General features: G+C 39.2%; 5 protein-coding genes and 1 pseudogene across 7 annotated transcripts in view; 3 read left to right on the top strand and 3 right to left on the bottom strand.

The window, feature by feature from the left end:
• Positions 1-123, bottom strand: part of LOC130508711 (serine/threonine-protein kinase VPS15-like) — a 1,054-nt gene extending 931 nt beyond the window's left edge. The window contains exon 1 of the mRNA XM_057004355.1: positions 40-123. Coding sequence (XP_056860335.1) covers positions 40-123 — 84 coding nt within the window. The remainder of the gene's footprint in view (positions 1-39) is intronic.
• LOC108839540 (phospholipase A2-gamma-like) lies at positions 47-1,131 on the top strand. Its single transcript, XM_018612295.2, has 5 exons — positions 47-218; positions 303-342; positions 434-553; positions 666-839; positions 911-1,131. Exons 1-5 carry the CDS (start codon positions 138-140, stop codon positions 1,078-1,080), a joined length of 585 nt encoding a protein of 194 aa, XP_018467797.2. The 5' UTR covers positions 47-137; the 3' UTR covers positions 1,081-1,131.
• A 584-nt stretch (positions 1,132-1,715) lies between these two features.
• LOC130508710 (probable LRR receptor-like serine/threonine-protein kinase At4g29180) lies at positions 1,716-10,911 on the top strand (annotated as a pseudogene).
• Positions 10,912-11,023: 112 nt separating this feature from the next.
• LOC108841837 (40S ribosomal protein S15a-5) lies at positions 11,024-12,227 on the bottom strand. Its single transcript, XM_018614607.2, has 3 exons — positions 12,042-12,227; positions 11,472-11,632; positions 11,024-11,395 (listed from the first exon to the last, which is right to left on the bottom strand). The coding sequence occupies exons 1-3, from the start codon at positions 12,169-12,171 to the stop codon at positions 11,297-11,299; spliced, it is 390 nt and encodes a 129-aa protein (XP_018470109.1). The 5' UTR covers positions 12,172-12,227; the 3' UTR covers positions 11,024-11,296.
• Positions 12,228-12,364: 137 nt separating this feature from the next.
• LOC130508103 (F-box/LRR-repeat protein At4g29420-like) lies at positions 12,365-14,288 on the top strand. Its single transcript, XM_057003334.1, has 2 exons — positions 12,365-12,838; positions 13,161-14,288. The coding sequence occupies exons 1-2, from the start codon at positions 12,394-12,396 to the stop codon at positions 14,051-14,053; spliced, it is 1,338 nt and encodes a 445-aa protein (XP_056859314.1). The 5' UTR covers positions 12,365-12,393; the 3' UTR covers positions 14,054-14,288.
• A 1,230-nt stretch (positions 14,289-15,518) lies between these two features.
• On the bottom strand, positions 15,519-17,913 carry LOC108841329 (F-box/kelch-repeat protein At4g39560-like). 3 transcript variants are annotated; one of them, XR_008937972.1, is made up of 4 exons: positions 16,553-17,913; positions 16,270-16,382; positions 16,137-16,187; positions 15,519-16,074 (listed from the first exon to the last, which is right to left on the bottom strand). XR_008937972.1 is itself a non-coding variant. In XM_018614098.2 (3 exons), exons 1-2 carry the CDS (start codon positions 17,763-17,765, stop codon positions 16,309-16,311), a joined length of 1,287 nt encoding a protein of 428 aa, XP_018469600.2. In that variant the 5' UTR covers positions 17,766-17,913; the 3' UTR covers positions 15,519-16,187; positions 16,270-16,308. The 3 variants fall into 3 exon arrangements, 1 of the variants encoding a protein (XP_018469600.2); XR_008937971.1 differs by having other exon boundaries at positions 15,519-16,069; XM_018614098.2 differs by having other exon boundaries at positions 15,519-16,187.
• Positions 17,914-18,327: the final 414 nt, after the last annotated feature.

Genomic DNA, 18,327 nt, shown 5'->3' with positions numbered 1-18,327 from the left:
ACTACCTAAGAGAGGAAGATATCGAGAAAACAGGATGACCATTGAGATCTTCCAAGTTCCAAAGGAGGCTCTCAATCTTTGGGTCACAATCTTGGGAAAAAAAAAACACAAGCAAAACTTCATTTGCAGATAGAAAGATGATGATTCACGGTGGTGCTTTGTCACGTGTTGCTTTCGGCTTAGCCGCCTTCCTCCTCTTCACATTCGTTCACAGCAAGGTTATAATTAATTACTGGTTCGTTGTTCATGTTTGTTGCGTTTTGTCAGCTCTTTTCTGATGGGTTTTAATCAAAATCTAATAGGAGAAATGCAGCAAAACCTGCATTGCACAGAACTGCAACAGTAAGATTGTGTTTTCTTCTTCAGCATTTCCCTTTGAGTTTGGAGAATCACTTCTGTATAATTCTTACATGAGAAACACTGTTTTCATCAGTTGTCGGCATTCGCTACGGGAAGTATTGCGGGATAGGATACTTTGGATGCCCTGGAGAGAAACCTTGCGATGGTCTTGATGCTTGTTGCATGACCCATGACAATTGTGTTGATTTAAAAGGTTGTTTTGGTCGTCATAATGTGTTACATGATCATATCATCATACGGAACCTTCTTCTTGTTTACTTAAAGTTGTAAGAGAAGCCTTTTTCTAATATGGTTATTTTCTTCAGGTATGACTTACGTCAACTGCCATAAGCAATTCCAGCATTGCGTTGACAGACTAAGCAAGGCAATCAAACAATCTAATGGCACAAAGGTCGGCTTCTCTACCAAATGCCCTTACTCGAAGGTGATACCAACAGTGCACAATGGAATGGATTACGGCATTTTCTTCAGTAGGATAGGTAAATTATTGAGCTCTGGTTGTTTCATTCATGTTGAGCCGGATAACTAACATATGAATAATCTTACGCAGGCAATATTTTTAAACCTCTGGCGCCAGGAAAGGCCCCCAGGGTGGAGGTGAATCTTGCTCGGAGTAAAGCGGACACAAAGGATGGCCTTGGAACAAAAGTTGCCCTTCAGAGAAAAGAAGGATCTAAAGTCTCTGCCACTTTAAACCAAAACATGAGCCCTTCTACTTAAGGACTCATAACTCCCAGTTTCTATAATGTATGCGATTATATAGTTTTGATTTAATTTCTTGCACTGAGTATTTATTTTATTTTTTACATCTCATGTGTTATTTTGGATTTCTTATGTAGTCTTGTGATTGATATTATGGTTGCATGGAGCTTCTAGATTATTATCATTTGAATTTGAAGTCGCATATGTCAAAAGAAGTGAATGTCACGATGGTGTTGAGCGGCCCTACTCGTTTACTATTCTTAGAACATTCAGCATTTCAGTCTATAAATTATACACCTATAAAGCTTTTAGTTATGAAAGGAAAATCTATATTCATCCACTTGAAAATAAAACTTATTTTTATAATCGTATCAGGACTATTTTAACATAGTGTCTGAATCCATCATTATGTCCGAAGTTCATGTGTTGTCTTCATATACAAGTCACCGCCAAGCGAAACAACCTGGTAAATGTGAAAGAAAAAATCTACAAGTTGTATTGGTCCTACCTAATAAAGTAATGGCTTAAAGGAGTAGACCTTTTACTTCTTGGTGTTTCTGTATCTTAATGGCAACTTCGCACGTTGTCTGAATTATTTTCCATGATGATGATACGCTGAAGATTTTGAGAAAGAAAACAAAAAGAGAAAGAAGATGAGAGTTAATCGCTCTCTCTTTCTCTGCCTTCTTTGTGCCCTTGCCACCGCCACTTTAGTTCACGGCCAAAGCTACACAGGTTCTCTCCTCTCCTCTCTGTCTTATGTCTTGAAACTGAGCCATGTACAATATTTTGTATCGCAAGTAATCACGCATTGTTTTTGAAGATATTTGAAAGTTGTGATATAAACAACATTTCTTGCGTTGGAAGTAACCTCTCTATCTTCTCCTCTGATTCAGGTTACATCAGCATCGATTGTGGGGCACCTCTTAACGGTATCGAGAGAGACATTGTAACTGGTATCAGCTACACCTCCGACAATGATTTCATCACCACCGGCGTAAACTTCAACGTCTCTGAAGAATACAATTACCCGGCAAACCCTACCTTACCCTACGTTCTTGCTGATTTGAAAGCTTTCCCTCAAGGAAACAGAAACTGTTACTCCTTAAAACCTTCAGATGCAAAAGAAAATCTCTACCTCATCAGAGCTTCCTTCATGTACGGAAACTACGACGGTGGTGTCAACGAAAAGGCCTTTCCTGAGTTCGATCTTTACCTGAACGTGAACTTCTGGTCAACAGTTAAGTTCAAGAACGCTTCTGAGCAAGTCTTTAAAGAGATCCTGACTTATTCAGAGTCAGAGATGATATACGTTTGCCTTGTGAATAAAGGTAAAGGAACTCCTTTTATCTCGGGCTTGGAGCTTAGGCCAGTGAACAGCTCAATCTACAATACTGAATATGGAAGAAACGTCTCATTGGTGCTCTACCAAAGATGGGACATAGGATACTTGAACGGAACAGGACGCTACCAAAACGATGTGTATGATCGTATTTGGTCTCCCTACAGTCCTGTCTATTGGAGTTCAATTAAAACCACTGGGTACATTGATGTTTTTCAGAGTGGTTATAGCCCACCTGATGAAGTTATCAAGACAGCTGCTTCACCTAAAAGCGAAGAAGAACCAATGGAACTGTCATGGACATCAGATGATCCAAATGCTAGGTTCTATGCGTATCTTTACTTTGCGGAACTCGAAAAGCTAGAGAAGAAGGAGAGTAGGAAGATGGAGATATGGTGGAACGGTTCTCCTTTTACAGAAGAAACTTTTATTTCTCCATTTGAGTATTCGACGACTCTGTCTGCTTCAAGATCTTTCACTAGTGACCACTTGATTTCTCTTAAAAAGACAGAAGATTCAACACTTCCACCAATGCTCAATGCCATTGAGATCTTTACAGTGCAATCTCTTGATGAATTCTCCACTGCAATAGAAGAAGGTGTGTTTGCATATATCTATACTTCGAATCTGTAAGATTGTAAGCGATGGGTTTTCACAGTTTCTCTTGTTACTTGCAGTTCAAGCGATGGAAAACATAAGATTAACATATAAAGTGAAAAAGGTTTGGAGTGGTGATCCTTGCTCTCCAAGACTATACCCTTGGGAAGGTATTGGATGCAGCTACAACAACAGCACTAATCATATCACGTCCCTGAACCTTAGTTCAAGCGAGTTACAAGGACCAATAGTAATGGCATTTAGAAATCTCTCTCTTCTTGAGTCATTGTAAGTATACAAATACAAGCCATACATACACATTTTCCACTACTTTATTCAGATTAACTGTTAAGAGAAGTATGCATTGTTACCAGGGATTTATCAAACAATGACCTACAACAGAATGTGCCTGAGTTTTTGGCTGCTCTAAAACATTTGAAAACACTGTAAGTGACCAGACATATATATAACCTTGATCTATATGAATTTGTCTATTTACATGTTACTTTTGTTGCAAGGAACTTGAAAGGAAATAACTTCACTGGGTTTATCCCAAAATCTCTTATGGAAAAATTTAACAATGGCTTACTTGCACTTAGGTAATGTTTTATAACATTTTAAAGAAACGTTATTCACCTCAAGTACTTTCTCACTCCGAATGTTATTGATTCTGCTGTGTTTTTGTCTCCAGTGTGGATGATAAAAACCTTTGTAACTCAAGCTCATGTCAAGAAAAGAAGAAGAACAACATGGTCGTGCCAATAGCTGTAGCCACATCAGTGATCGTTCTCCTTGTGGTACTGGTTATTATATGGATCATACTAAGGCAAAGAAAAAGAGGTGAGGAGTTTGGAGTTTGTATTTCACGGTTATAAATTGAAGTATCTACTTGCTGAAAGGAAAAAAATCGAATATTTAGTTTCAGGAGCCAGCAGTGAGGGACCAGGACCAATCCCACCTTCAGGAAAGAGAAGGTTCGGAGACAATGCAGGACCAGGACCATTCCTGCTGCCTTCGGGAAAGAGAAGATTCACATATGATGAAGTCTCTAGCATTACAAACAACTTCAATAAAGTAATCGGTAAAGGAGGGTTTGGTATTGTGTACCTCGGTTCCCTAGAAGATGGGACTAAAATAGCTGTAAAGATGATTAAAGATTCTTTATCTACGATACCTAATGGAACATCATCATCTTCATCATCAACACGAGCTTCCAAAGAGTTCCAAGTCGAGGTAATTTTAAGAACACAAAAAAAATTAAAATTACTGGATAGTGTTCTGAAGTGTAAAATGTTTTGCAGGCAGAGCTTCTTTTGACAGTCCATCACCGGAACTTAGCATCATTTGTCGGATACTGCGACGATGAACGTAGTACAGCTCTCATATATGAGTACATGGCCAATGGAAACTTGCAGGAGTATCTTTCAAGTGAGAAGGCAGAGTATCTTAGCTGGGAAAATAGACTACATATAGCCATAGACTCTGCACAAGGTTAGTCAAAACCAAGATTTCAAACCCGGTTTAGTCTGGTTCAGGTGTGAAACTTGTGTTTAATTTTTTTCCCACTTGGCAGGGTTGGAGTATTTGCACCATGGATGCAGACCACCAATAATACACAGAGACGTTAAAACAGCAAACATTCTGTTGAACGATAACTTGGAAGCCAAGATTGCTGATTTTGGCGTTTCTAAAGTCTTCCCTGATGACGATCTCACCCACGTAGAGACTGCTGTCATGGGCACTCCCGGCTACATTGATCCTGAGTAAGTTTCGTTAAACATCACCGGTTTAGCTTAGCCAATTCAGATCAGATGATCAGGCTCGGTTTAGTGAATCTAAGGTGGCTAATTCAAGTTTAGCAAGAATAATAGTAACAAAGTTAATTAGATACAAGTTAAACACATTTCACGTGTGCATGCATGGTAACAGATACTACAGAACCTTCATGTTGAACGAGAAGAGCGATGTGTACAGTTTCGGGATCGTGCTTCTTGAACTCATCACCGGCCAGCGAGCCATCGTGAGAACAAAAGAGGGAGAAAAAGTCAGCATCATCCATTTCGTCGAGCCTTTCTTGGAGACTGGAGAGCTTGGCGGCATCGTGGACCCGCTGCTTCAGGGAGACTACTCATCGGACTCAGCATGGAAATTTGTGGAGGTGGCAATGTCTTGCGTCAGAGAAAGAGGGTTTAACAGACCAGCAATGAACCAGATCGTGTCTGAGCTGCAACAGTGCTTAGCTGCTGAGCTTGCTCGTGAGCCAGAGAGATCATCATTAGAAGGAAGTGGTGAGAGAGAAATATAGTAAGCAAAATATCTTAAGAGATGTTTGATCATTTATGCAAATCTTTTTGTGTGTCTATGTGTGTGTTCATATATATGATTGAGTCTAATTTCTTTAAAGGGTTTTACTCCATTTTTTTATTTAAAAGTTTGTTTTTGTTTTTATTTATGATATATATAAATATCTGAGAAAATCTTCCTGCATAGCACAATGTCTAGAGTTTCCTACCTTCTGATAACACTTTGATGAACAAAGTGACCATTGCAGTCAGTCACCAAGTCATCCAGCACCATCTAGTTGAAGCTTTCAAAGTTAGTTACATATAAGGGCACATATTTTTTCCGTTTTAGGCTCAGCAAGAGTCCGGATCGGCACTGACTAAACTGTTCTAGTTTTGTACATTTTCTACATGATTGTTTCTGTAAATGGTTATGAATGAAAGGAAATAAAGCTAACCTTGATGAAGCCAAGACTAAGTCACGATTAACGATCTCATGGAGAATCTCTTTGTTAAAGAGACTGATTTTAGTTCCAACTAAGTTGAAGTGAAAATTTATTTGAAAAAGTTCTATTTGTGAAAATGAGCAAGAGACTCGATGAATACGTGGATATCTTTGAACTCAGAAATCATATTTTATGTCTAACACATTAATAATATTCTTGATTAACTTGACCGAGAATAAATTGTCAAATTTTCTAAAAATCAAATAAATTATTTGGATTCTAATATTGAAAATATACAAATAGGTCTTAGAGAACATTATTATATTTTGAAATTTTATTTTAATTTTTTTTGTTACATGGAAACAAAAGTATTTGACTAAGATTCTATTAATGTAATCACTCTTAAATTTTAGTTGCTCTTCATTTCGCCAATGCCTTTTCATATAGTTCTTATAGCCAAAAAATAAATAATCAATAGTTAATTTTTCAAAATGCATATTGGTTGATTTAACATTAAAACAAAACTTGATTTATACGTTAATTTAACCATAATTGATCAAAATTTAAATATACAAGATATAGAGAATAACTTGATTTTAACTAATATTATTTTAACTTAATTACCAGTTTATATGTATTTTCTGCTATTGAAAAGAAAAGATAAAAAAAATTTTTTTACTAATTTCAAAATTGTAGTCACCAAAGATACTACAACATTACATTTACATCATAAATATATATACTCAAATGCAATTTTTAAAAAAATCTAAATTTAATTAAAACATATGGAAAATCTATAGTTATTGTAATAATGTAGTTTAAGATCTGCTAAACTATAACTTAGATATATCCTTCCTAAAGTGTTGATAATGCCATTTATAACATTAAAAATACTAATACAATAAGTTTACAAAGTTGCGATTTACTGTATTTTAGTTATTGGAGTTATTAGGTGGCAAAAAATTCAAGAACGTTTTTATAACGCGTCATCATCATCATTGTCATCGATCTTGAGCTGAGCACTATATACGCATTTGTAGAAAAGTCAATTCACCTTTTGCGACAACCCGTCCTGTGAAACACCTACCCATAGATCTCAGGCTCACAGCACTGCAGCGCACCGACCCCAACCCCTCCATTATGAGTTCTCACTAACTCCATAATTAGGTTGTTGGTGAGGTTCGAACCCCCGACCTCACCCTTTAACAGCATTCCACAAGACAAGCTGTCACCAATTGACCTGCAGATCAATTGGTGATAGCTTGTCTTGTGAATGCTGTTAAAGGGTGAGGTCGGGGTTCGAACCTCACCAACAAGCTAATTATGGAGTTAATGAGAACTCATAATGGAGGGGTTGGGGTCGGTGCGCTGCAGCGCTGTGAGCTTGGGTCTACTGACGGGTGGTTCCGCAGGACAAGTTGTTACACCTTTATCCTCTTATTCATCTCTTTCATCTTCTTCTCCATCGTCTCGAAAGTTTGATACTTTTTCCTCTGGTTACGGTTCCCGTGAAGATACTTGACCCATTTGATCTTCAAATAAAACCCCAAATCTCCCCCCCCATTCAGTTGCCTGATCAGAGACTCCCAGACCTTAAAGGCCTAACTTTTTTTTTTAGTTTTCGTTGTCTCTTGTCTCCATGAAGAAGGTGCTTCATCGAAGCTTTAAGCCTGCGAAATGGTAAATACTTTTTTTTTCTTCTGCGTCTCTAAGCGATTGCAATTTTTATGTTTTGTAACGTTTCCTGTTTTTTTTTTGTTGTAATGAAGCAAAACCACATTACAAATGGCGGCTTCGCGGCTGAAAATACTGAAGAACAAGAAGGATACGCAGATCAAGCAGTTGAGGAGAGAGCTGGCTCAGTTGCTCGAATCCGGTCAGACCCAGACCGCTCTAATCCGGGTAAAGCAATCAAAATCGGATCTTTCATGAATCCATCATTGTAGAGTGCTTATGCTTGTTAATGATTATTTTCTCAAAGGTGGAGCATGTAGTGAGAGAAGAGAAGACAGTGGCTGCTTATGAGCTCGTTGGTATCTACTGTGAACTTATCGTTGCTCGTTTGGGTGTCATTGACTCGCAAAAGTAAAGCACAAATATCCCAAAGTTTTATTTACACTTTTTTTTTAATCTGTAATGTGTTGTTGATCATTGTTTGTTTGGTCTTCAGGACATGCCCTAATGATCTTAAGGAAGCTGTTGCGAGTGTCCTATACGCTTCCAAAAGGTTAACAGATGTCGCCGAGCTAGCTGATGTCGTTAAGCATTTCTCTGCAAAGTATGGAAAAGATTTTGTTTCTGCTGCTGTTGGGTTGCAACCAGACTCTGGTGTGAGCCGCTTGGTAAGTTGTTTAGTTGCTTGTAATATTGTATTCTTCTCTCTGATGTTTGTAGGAGAGAGCCATTCTTGTTGATGATGATTCTTTCTGTCTCTATGTATGATGCTTAGTTGGTGGATAAGTTGTCTGTTAAAGCTCCTGATGGCCCAACGAAGAACAAACTGTTGAAGGAGATTGCTACGGAGCATAATGTAACATGGGAACCAGAAACTTTGGTTCAGCCAGATCCAAAGGAAACTGTATTGTCGGTTAGTAACTACTTGGTGTTGGTTTCATCCGCCTCTTTCTTTCCTCAGTAGCGTTTTCAATTTCTTTGAGCAGAGTGGAGCAAGTTCCTCTCAGTCAGTGAGTGGAATGAGCTCAGGTTCTTCAAGGATCCCACACAATCAACCTCCCAATTTTCAAGCTCCAGCTACTGTTAATGTGGCACAGAACTTATATGAAACTGATGGAAGATCTTCAAGCCGCACTGCATCTACTGATCACTATCATCAAGATCCAAGACCTTCGGGTTAGTTTTTTTCATTAAAAAGCGTTTTGTTTGATGTTTGTTCTGTTTGTGTTGATCGCGTTAGATGATAACAAATCGTTTTCTTTTTCAATACAGGAGATAGAACTGATGGCAGAGATCACAGACCTCCGAATCCAGGTTATGTGGATTCATCTCCATATGAAACAGAATTTGCTGATGCTACGGCTGCTGCTCGTGCAGCTGCTGAATCTGCTGAAAGAGCCAGTTTTGCTGCTCGTGCGGCTGCTGAGCTTTCAAGCAAAGAAAGGATGAGGACGACGATGCAGAGTTCCACAGAGTCGCTGACATCATCCTCTTATGATACTTTAAGAAACGAGGCCTCACATAGACATGGTAGTAGCAGCTCAAATGTGCAAAGCGGAGGTTTTGTTACAGAAGAAATGTCAGGAAGCAGTTACAGGCAAGAAGAAGATCAATCTACTGCTAGGACAGAGCTTTCTAAGAAGAACGTTGATGAGCAACCAGAAACTGCTTCATGGAAGAGAGGTCATTCTCGAGATAGCTCATTGGAGATGGAGCAGCCAAGTAAAGGTGATTCAGAAGATGTGCAACTCAAGAAACAGCCAAGCTTGGCTTCTTCACGATCACACACAAGCTATTTTTCTGATGATGATAACGTCACTTCCTCAGATCATATCAATGCACCGAGCATCTTTGAGGATAACCGATTTCCGAGCAGTGTTGAAGATACAGAGAGACAGAGTCACGGTCATGATGTTGCTCCGGCTTTTGATGATCATAGCTCGTTCTTTGATAAACCTCAATTCGACACAGAAGATACTTATGGTGATGAACAAGAACATGGGTTAGGATTTTCATTACTTGGAAGCAACAGCAATATGCCATCAGAGACACATTCATGGAGTTTCAAAGGAGACAAGTCTCTGGGACAACCTAGCTCATCAACCTCGCAGGTTCTTGAAAAGAAGAAGCCAAGTTCTCCGTTATTTGATGATTGTCCTACAAGTCCTCCAGCTTCTCTGCATGATCCCGAGCCGTCTGCAAAGTTTGACGATTATGACCGAGATTCTGAAAGTGAGGAAGACGATAAAGGAATACTTTCTGGAAGTGTAGAAGAAAAGCCAAAGGTGACATCTCACAAGTCACCAATAGCTGAAGTTCCTGACGACTTAGGACGCTACTTTTTCCCCTCGGACACAGAAGACCAAGAAGATGATTCCATGCCACATGAAGACTCCGACGCAGAAACTCCTAAAGGTCTGAGCGTTGGAGCTCTGACTGATGAACTCAGTAATGAAAAGACACTCCCACCTTATGGAATTAGCCCGCCAAGAGAAAAGACATTGTCTGAGTCTGTAAATGAGCATGTCCAAACAGAGGTTGATCCGCCTTTACAAACAGTTTCGTCCAGAAAAGATCTTTACACTCAGAAAGCAAGTAACCCGGACAAAAGACCAAGCTCTATACCTCCTTCATATTCATCTTCAAGTGATGATGAAACAGAGATGGAACTTCGAAAGAGAGTTTCTATCAGAAATCAAGATAAAAGAACTGAGCTAAGCACACGGCTGACTCATCCTCCTTCGCGTGTCACCACCCATGATGACTCGAAGGAAGGTATCCCGACTCGAGCTTCTGTTAGAAGTCAAGAGAAGAGGACCAACAAGACCACCCCTGCTGTTACCTCATATTTCCACTCAGTGTCCAGTGACGATGAAGATGATGAGAGAGAGCTCCGCAGAGGTGGTTCAAGCATTCAAACCAAGCCGTCTATATCCATCTCAAGAAGAACAAAGGGGCAAGAGAGAAAATCATCCCTGTTCACTGCAAAAACTGAGAAAGTCTCTCATGATCAGGACTCTATCCCAAAGCTAATATCTGAGGCCAAGCCACTGGCTAAGAAACAAGAGTCAGCTTCTTCGAGCTCTCTTCCAAAAACTGTTAAAGTTTCTCACGATCAAGAATCTCCTCCAAAGCTAGCTTATAAGGCCAAACCACAGGCTGATAAAGAAAGGCCAGCTTCATCTTCAAGTTCTATTCCAGAAACCGTGACATCACCAGAACAAGTAACTCCAGCGAAGCAGAAAGCTAGCCATGTTCATCCCAAGCTCCCAGATTACGACGACATATTTTCCAAGCTCGGGGCTCTGCGTCGCTGAACTTTTACTCATCTACCCGTTTGTTATTATATATCATATTCACTGTTTTGTCAACTCTTATTCTTTTGTTTGATTTTTTGCTTGAAGACTGAACTTGAGAGTATCCTGAGGATTATTTCCCTGCTATGAGATTACTTCATTTGTTATGTACAAAACATATATACTTGAATTTCTTATCAAGTTGTTGTGTAGTTTCATATATAGCTGATAGTTATGAGAATTGAGTATATGTTGAACAAACTGATAAGTAATCTTGATTAGTGTACTGTAGATTATATTTTCTATTTCTAGAACGAACAGAGATGACATATCACATTCATAATAGATGAAACAGTTTAGCAAACACAGCTACTAAACAAACGTTTGTAAAACCAACGGATGAACTTCATCAGACAACAATATGTTTGAAATGCTTCATAAGTAAGATCTTTGAATTTTAACAAGCAAATGTGTACTTTAATTGCCCATTTGTTCAAAGACAATGCAAGATACCAAAACAAAGAACCACATGAATAACATGTTCTAAGGATCGAAATTTCGAGCATGCCTCTCTTGCCATGTGTTAGATTAGGCTCTTCAGTAAAAGAAACCAAGAACCTGACCACCAACATTGCGTTTAATAGCTTCTTCATGGTCCAAAATCCCATCCGGAGTTGTGACTACTACATAACCCCACTGCATGGAACAAATCCAACAAGGTTAATCAGAGGGGCATATCTGGATACGGAGAGAGAATAAACTCAAGACAAACCTGACGTGTTGGAAGTGTGCGTTCAGTGTATGCCTCAATCTCTTTTGCCTTGACGTCTTGCCTATAGGTAAGAGCTTTGCAGTCATTAACCCTCCCTTGCAGATCAACGGTTATCCTACCAACTCTATGTGGATCATAGACTTGAAAGTTCTTGATATAACCTACAAATTAACATACCATTTTAGAGAAAGACAGATTTCAACACACAACTATCAAAGATATAGACATACTTACAACCACTTGAAACCCCTATCTTATCTAGAGATGTGAACCATAAACAATCCATCTATAATAAGAATATATCACCAACCACATTATGAAACCCCGAAATAAGATATAAAGGTATAAACAAAAGCACATCAAAAGCAATCAAGATCACCATTAGCATAAAAAAAAGTTAGTTCTCAGAAGCAAAAATAAAAAAAATAAAAACATCAAATTTCATTACAAGTTTCAATCTTCTTCACAGTTAACAGATCCTTCACACCAAAGTGTCATCAATGGATGGATCAAATGAAAAAAAAGTCATCTTGTTTCGATAAATAGACGAACTTGGGATGAAAGTTAAACCTTTTTCCTTCATGATTCGGAGGAAGGAAGACATGACGGTGGAGATAGGTTTAAGCTCCACCGAAGCTTTCCCTCGCCTCTCCGCATTCACAATCGTCCTCAACGCATCGTTCAAAATCCTCCTCCCCATTTTTCGATTTTCCGACAGCCGCTTCACAACTCAATAAAGGGTTTTACTCCTCCGTTCAGAACAAAAACTGTGGGCATTTGTGTTATTTTCAAAGTTCCTAAAGGGTATTATGGACTTTTAATATTCCACACGTGCGAGCTCTTACCCACACGTGACTTGTCTTAACTATAAATACCTCTCGTCTCGCATCGTCTCTTTCCTCTTCCCTGCATTTTTACCCCCATGGACGATTTACCTCCAGAGCTCGTGGTGAAAATCCTGAACCGACTCAACGATTCCGAAGACCTAGCTCGATCCCGCGTCGCGTCCAAGAGACTCAACTCCCTTTGGAGGGAAGTCCGCGCCGTGAACCTCGTCTGCACTCTGCCACGGTACTCCAAATCGCGTTCGATCGCCGTCACGCCGTTCAAGACGATCTTCAAGAACCTGGTCGAAGATTCTCGAAATGTCAGGTCCGTATCGATCGGGGTCGATAAGGCGCTCAGCGGGATGTCGTTCGACGACTTGGCTGAAGAGGATTCCGACGAATTGTACCTGACGGATGTCGAATTCGTGCGGGCGTGGCTGCCTAGGGTTCGTGATGATCTGGAGACGTTGTCGATTTCGGATTTTTGGATTCAGTCTTGCTGGAGAAGGTCGGATGTTTTGGCGCTCATTTCTTCAAATTGTAAGTTTTAGGTATAATCCATCAATTCAGTAGAAATGATTGGTTGTGATTGTGTTGATGATGATGATGATGGTTGTGATTGTGTTGATGATAATATATGATCTCATTTTATCAAGAAATTTGCTAAGAAATGATGTTAATATGTGATAATGTATTGTAGTCTAATACCTCAAACGTGATTCATTTTAGGAATGGATAGTCGCAGCTGTGATGAATGTTATATCAATTTGTGATTTTAGCTTTTCAGGAAATTTTCTGTGTATATTTAAGTAGTTACAGGAAGTAATGTGGGATCATTAGGTATTGAGGTTCTATCTTGCAGGTAGTAAGTTAGTCAAACTGGAGGTGAGGAATGCTTGGCTCTCAGTTGTTGGTCTAACTCAGATGCCTAACCTCAGACATTTGACCCTAGAGTTCATCAGACTCGACGATGAGAATCTAGAGATGGTTAATGACTGTTTCCCTTTTCTTCAAGTCCTGAATTTGATCGGTGTTGGTGGACTTAAGGAACCGCGGATCCATTTACTGCACCTAAAGAGTTGCCACTGGACAGTGTCGAATGCACCACTTTCATTGGCTATCCTCGCGCCGAACCTCCTTGAGCTCAGGCTGAAATGCAACAAACCCAAGTCTCTCGTCTTGGAAACACCCAAGTTGGTGAAGTTCTGTCTTTCTGTAGAAGACGCTGAAGGTGTTAGTTTCTCAGAGCTTGGAGAATTGGATACGTTAGAGGTTGTATCTCCTGATATGTACAGGCTAATCAGAAACACCCGTTTTGGCAACAAGATAAGGAAGCTTGCGGTGGATTCAGTCAAGACGATTGAAGATTCTGAAAGGCTGAAACTTGGATTGGGAACACTCCTCGAAGCATTCCCTGGCATCGTTTCTCTTACTCTGAGTCATGTGACTTGGTCAAACATCAAAAGATATTTCCAACGCGAAGGTCTAGTACATATGAAGGGAGCAGATACTACCCTGAAGCAGATAACAGCACGTGTTCAGACGTCAGATTATGCTGACGTTTCGTTCATCAGGTATATACTCCATAACTGTAAAGGTTTGACAGATGTGAGACTGGTGATGCATCAAGACACAGATCCTAGAGTAAGAGATTTATTGATCTCTGCGTGCACGATGAGTAACCAAAGAGTGAGATGGAGGTGGGGAACGTGGGCTGAAGGAGGTGAAGACATTTGGGTATCCAATGGCACCTAAGGAATAAAAGTTCAAGCCAGAATCTTGAATTTCTTCTGTATATACTTGTGATGGTACTGATAACCAAGAATCTAGTTTGATCTGTATTTTGTGTTCTGTACTGAATCTTGTAAGGGTTTCATATAGAGTTTGTATTATTGTATACAAATATAGATAGCAAGTGACCATGTAATAACTAACGATATTCAAAAGACCTGGACCGAATCATGTTATATGGTTATTTTTGTTACAAATATTCGAACCCGTTTTAGATACCCAAAAAGAACAACATGTACCTAAATGGACAGATAATGTTCATGTCTAACTGATTTTATAAATTGATAAAAAAAAAATTTCTACGTGTTTGGCTAATAATAATTATATGGAGTGAAAAAAAAAATTAAGTGGCAATAAATGTAGCACATTTTAATTATTTTGATTTATGTTATTATCTTATTCATAAAAACATATCTTTGAACTATGTTTTTGGGTATTTAATTTTCCACCGATTGAAACTAAGAAAAATATTTTATTAAAATAAAGTAAACCAAATGTTTAATTATATGTAAAACCTAATTATTTAACATTTTTATTTTATAATTGACACAAAGTTAATATTGATTAACTAATAAATAAAAATATACACTTTTATTATTATGGTAATATAATTAATGATGTAAATTATATTAAGGTAATATAATTAATTAAATTGTTAAATTAAGTGAAATATGGAAACACAATTAATAGATACTTCTATTTATGTATCCAAACAAATTTCATTAATATTACTATTCAAGTTTTCAAACACTCCCAAATTTTTTGATCTTCCTATGAAATCTCCCAACACTCTAATTTTGTACTTGAATTTTAATAAGATAGTTTGTTGATTTTGATTTTGTTTTGAATACTCTCATCCCGTGCAAGGCACGAGTCATATTCTAGTACTTTTTAAAATGTAAACCTCTTCACGTTTAAGACCGGAACTCACCTTTTTTTAACATGTTTTAAGATCTTGGAAACAACTACATCTGTACAAGCAAAAATTTGATACTGAAGACATCCATGACTTACTCAGCATTCATAGGAGTTTCCAATTTATCCTGAGAGAGAGAGAGAGGACATGGAAGAACATATAATTGAATCCGTTTTCCAGTTCCACCACAACTATATAAGAGAAACTCAAGGTTAATAAAGAAAAAAAAAATCCTCTGGCCCTCATAGACTGTGTAAACGAACATAGCAAAATTTGTTGTACTCCATTTTAAACAATTACATAATGGACTTAAGTGGGAGTGTTGTGATTTTGCTTGGCCTTTTCTTAACTCACACAGCTCTAACTCTGTTTTTATGTCTTGTTTACTCTTTGTTTTGTCTTGTGTTTCATCGTAACACAAGCACACTTAAACTCTCTTTACTCTCACGTTTTCTTTATATTGTAGAGAGAAGAGAGAGCCCTTTTCATGTTAACATTATATATTGATCTCAGGGATGTTTTACACAACATTGCACACACATGTTTATAGAGATAACCGAACACTCTCGATCTTCTCCATTTCATAGCCTTATTTTATTGACTTAGGAGTACTGCTTTTCATACATAGCCCGTACTTTCTTGACTCTTCTTCTTCTTTTCTTTTTCTTGTTTAATCAAATGATACACTTCCAACAGGGAGCAACCGTTTTAAGCTGAACGGAGGAAGTTTTTAGTGAACTAACCCCGTAATCAACTTAGCTTGATCAAGCTGGCCTTTTTTCACAAGCCCGTCCAGCAACACACCAACTGTGTCCAAGTTTGGGTACCACTTCTTTCTCATACAATCCTTACATATGGTATAACCCAAATCAAACTTCCCCGCCTTACACAATTAGTGTATCATCGTCTGGTAGATCTTCGTGTTGCGTGTGTACCCTTTACCATGCATCTATTTCAACCCCATACTTGGACGGGGCATGGGGAAGGAAGTCCTGGATGCTGTGCAGATCAGGTTTCAAAGTTAAAGACTTGAAGTGCGGCATTGAAGGACTCAATAACACCCCCTACACTTTAATTAGAAGCTGTAAATACTTCTTAATTAGTGTAATAAATAAGAGGGGTGATATTTACTCGTGGTCACAAATAAGATGGCGGTGATATGCGACACTCTCTACTCAATTCCTGTTGATAATTTGTTCACAAAAGCTTAAAGAAAAGTAGGAATTATTTGTGACTACGAGTAATAAAGAATATCACCACTCACGTTTCTGCTAGAATCATGAACAGCTGATGAGTTATTCCGTTAAGTGCAGAACGGTGTGGCTGCTAAGTCATGATACTTTGTATCACCACTCCAATACATGAGAAAAACGCTTGCTGGTTAAGGAAAATAAAAATATCCAAAATAAAATTTCAATCACATACCCAAAATGTTAAGAAAAATTTCAGAGACCTAAGAAAAAAAATCTAATAGACAGAGGAGAAACAAATCCAACGGTATAGAGTTTTTGGTCAGAGGTTGAGAGGTAGAGCAGATGAAAGCTTACAGTGATGCTGATGTGGAGGAGGATCAAGTGTCATGACAGCTTCTGACCACACGATGTTTCCTATAATCTCGCTTGTCTTCTTGCGTCTCTCGAGAGAGATCTCAGCACACCAAATCTCCAACTTATGAGGAGCAAGCACGTCCCAGAAGACCAACATGTTGGGACCAGAGTTGCTTAGTTTGTGCCCGGGAAATATTTCATCATTTTCCATTGTCCCTAACATCTGTTCCGATCTTCTACATATCTCCCACTGATCCGACACCCGTCCACCATAGTTAACCAGCTTGGAGGCAGCGAGAGTATCCCTGAGAGCCTCCAAGCCCATCACTTCTCTCCACTCCATCTTTTCATTCCACTCCAGTTCACTTGGCTCACACCACAATATCCGCCCACCACTTAAACTGCAGTACACTACATTCTCTATCACATGCCAACACCTTTTTATTCCGGAGATATCACTATACCCTTTTTTCCATTTGCCATCACTTGGTTTGTAGGATAAACATACCCCTGAGCCATTCATAACAACCAACTTCTCTTCCTCTATAACTATGCTTTCGCACACTAAGGGATAATCACACTGAGGCGGTGGCATCGGCAGGGCATCCCAAGTTTGCTGCCTTGGGTCGAAGACCTCTCCCCACTTGCCGGACTCCCAGCCATCGCACCCTCCCAACACGTATATTTTCCCGTCCACCACGCCAGCCACGGCTGAATATCGAGCCATCCCCATGGAGGGGAGAGTGCTCCACGTGTGAGATCTACAATCCAGAAACAATACACTCGACGTGGCTCTCCCGCCAATCCTACCACCCATGATGTAGATCCCACAACCATGAGCCACCATGCAAGATGCTTCCGGAGGCTGGTAAAAATAAGATCGCACTGGGACAAGCCGTCGGTTAAGGGGGGTTTTTGGGGAGAGGGTGAACCAGCGGTGGTTTGGGTCTGGAGGGATGCGTAAGCATAGATAGATACGGTTTTCGGTGAAGCCCAAAAGGGATCGGAAGTCGTACAGCTCAGGCGAACCCACTACTGAACGGTGCCACTTGGAGAGGAGGGATAAGGAAGCATGGTCCGATCTTGAGACGCGGGCCAAGCAACTGAGTGCCATCTCATCCGGCAACATAGATAACCCACTCGGAGACGAGAAAGACAGCTTCAGTTTCTTCGTACGCGATGGTTCTTCCTCAGCGTTGCATGGATTCTTCATCGGGTTTTTATTTTGACTCCCTATGTTTTATGTTTCAGATGCCCTAATTTCTTCTGGCTCAATCTCTTGTTTCGGAATCTGCTTATGCTTGAATGAATATCAAAAACCGATCTCTCCTCCTCTATTTATAATCTCTAGGTACTTCCTTTTATTTTTTTAACACGCTGCGTCGTACTTCTTTTATTTATATATGAGTAGGATTTCTTTACCCATATTTTCCTTATTATGATTCTTCATATTTTTTCATCAAATATTTCATTTTCTCGTGAAGCCTTTCATTATCTCGTCTCTTTAAAATTCCCTCGAATATTCTAAACATTCTAGAAAATATACAAGAGGCCAGAAAACATCTGAAACCAGGAAACCTATCTCCTAGCTAGTCGCCCTGTCACGCCCATATAATTGGACCATAGCAATGGAGGATGCAAGTACCTCCCCCAATTCGAGTATACAATCAATTCTTATAACCAAAGATGGAGCTGATATACTAAGCTGAATATTACAATTTTATTGGAATGGAACACAATGCCAAAATGTATGTATGAAATCATATATTCATATT

Source organism: Raphanus sativus, chromosome 2 (genome assembly GCF_000801105.2).
Source record: "Raphanus sativus cultivar WK10039 chromosome 2, ASM80110v3, whole genome shotgun sequence".
Lineage (NCBI taxonomy): Eukaryota > Viridiplantae > Streptophyta > Magnoliopsida > Brassicales > Brassicaceae > Raphanus > Raphanus sativus.
The sequence above is the reverse complement of the archived record's forward strand: the minus strand, read 5'-3'. Positions and strand labels throughout refer to the sequence as shown.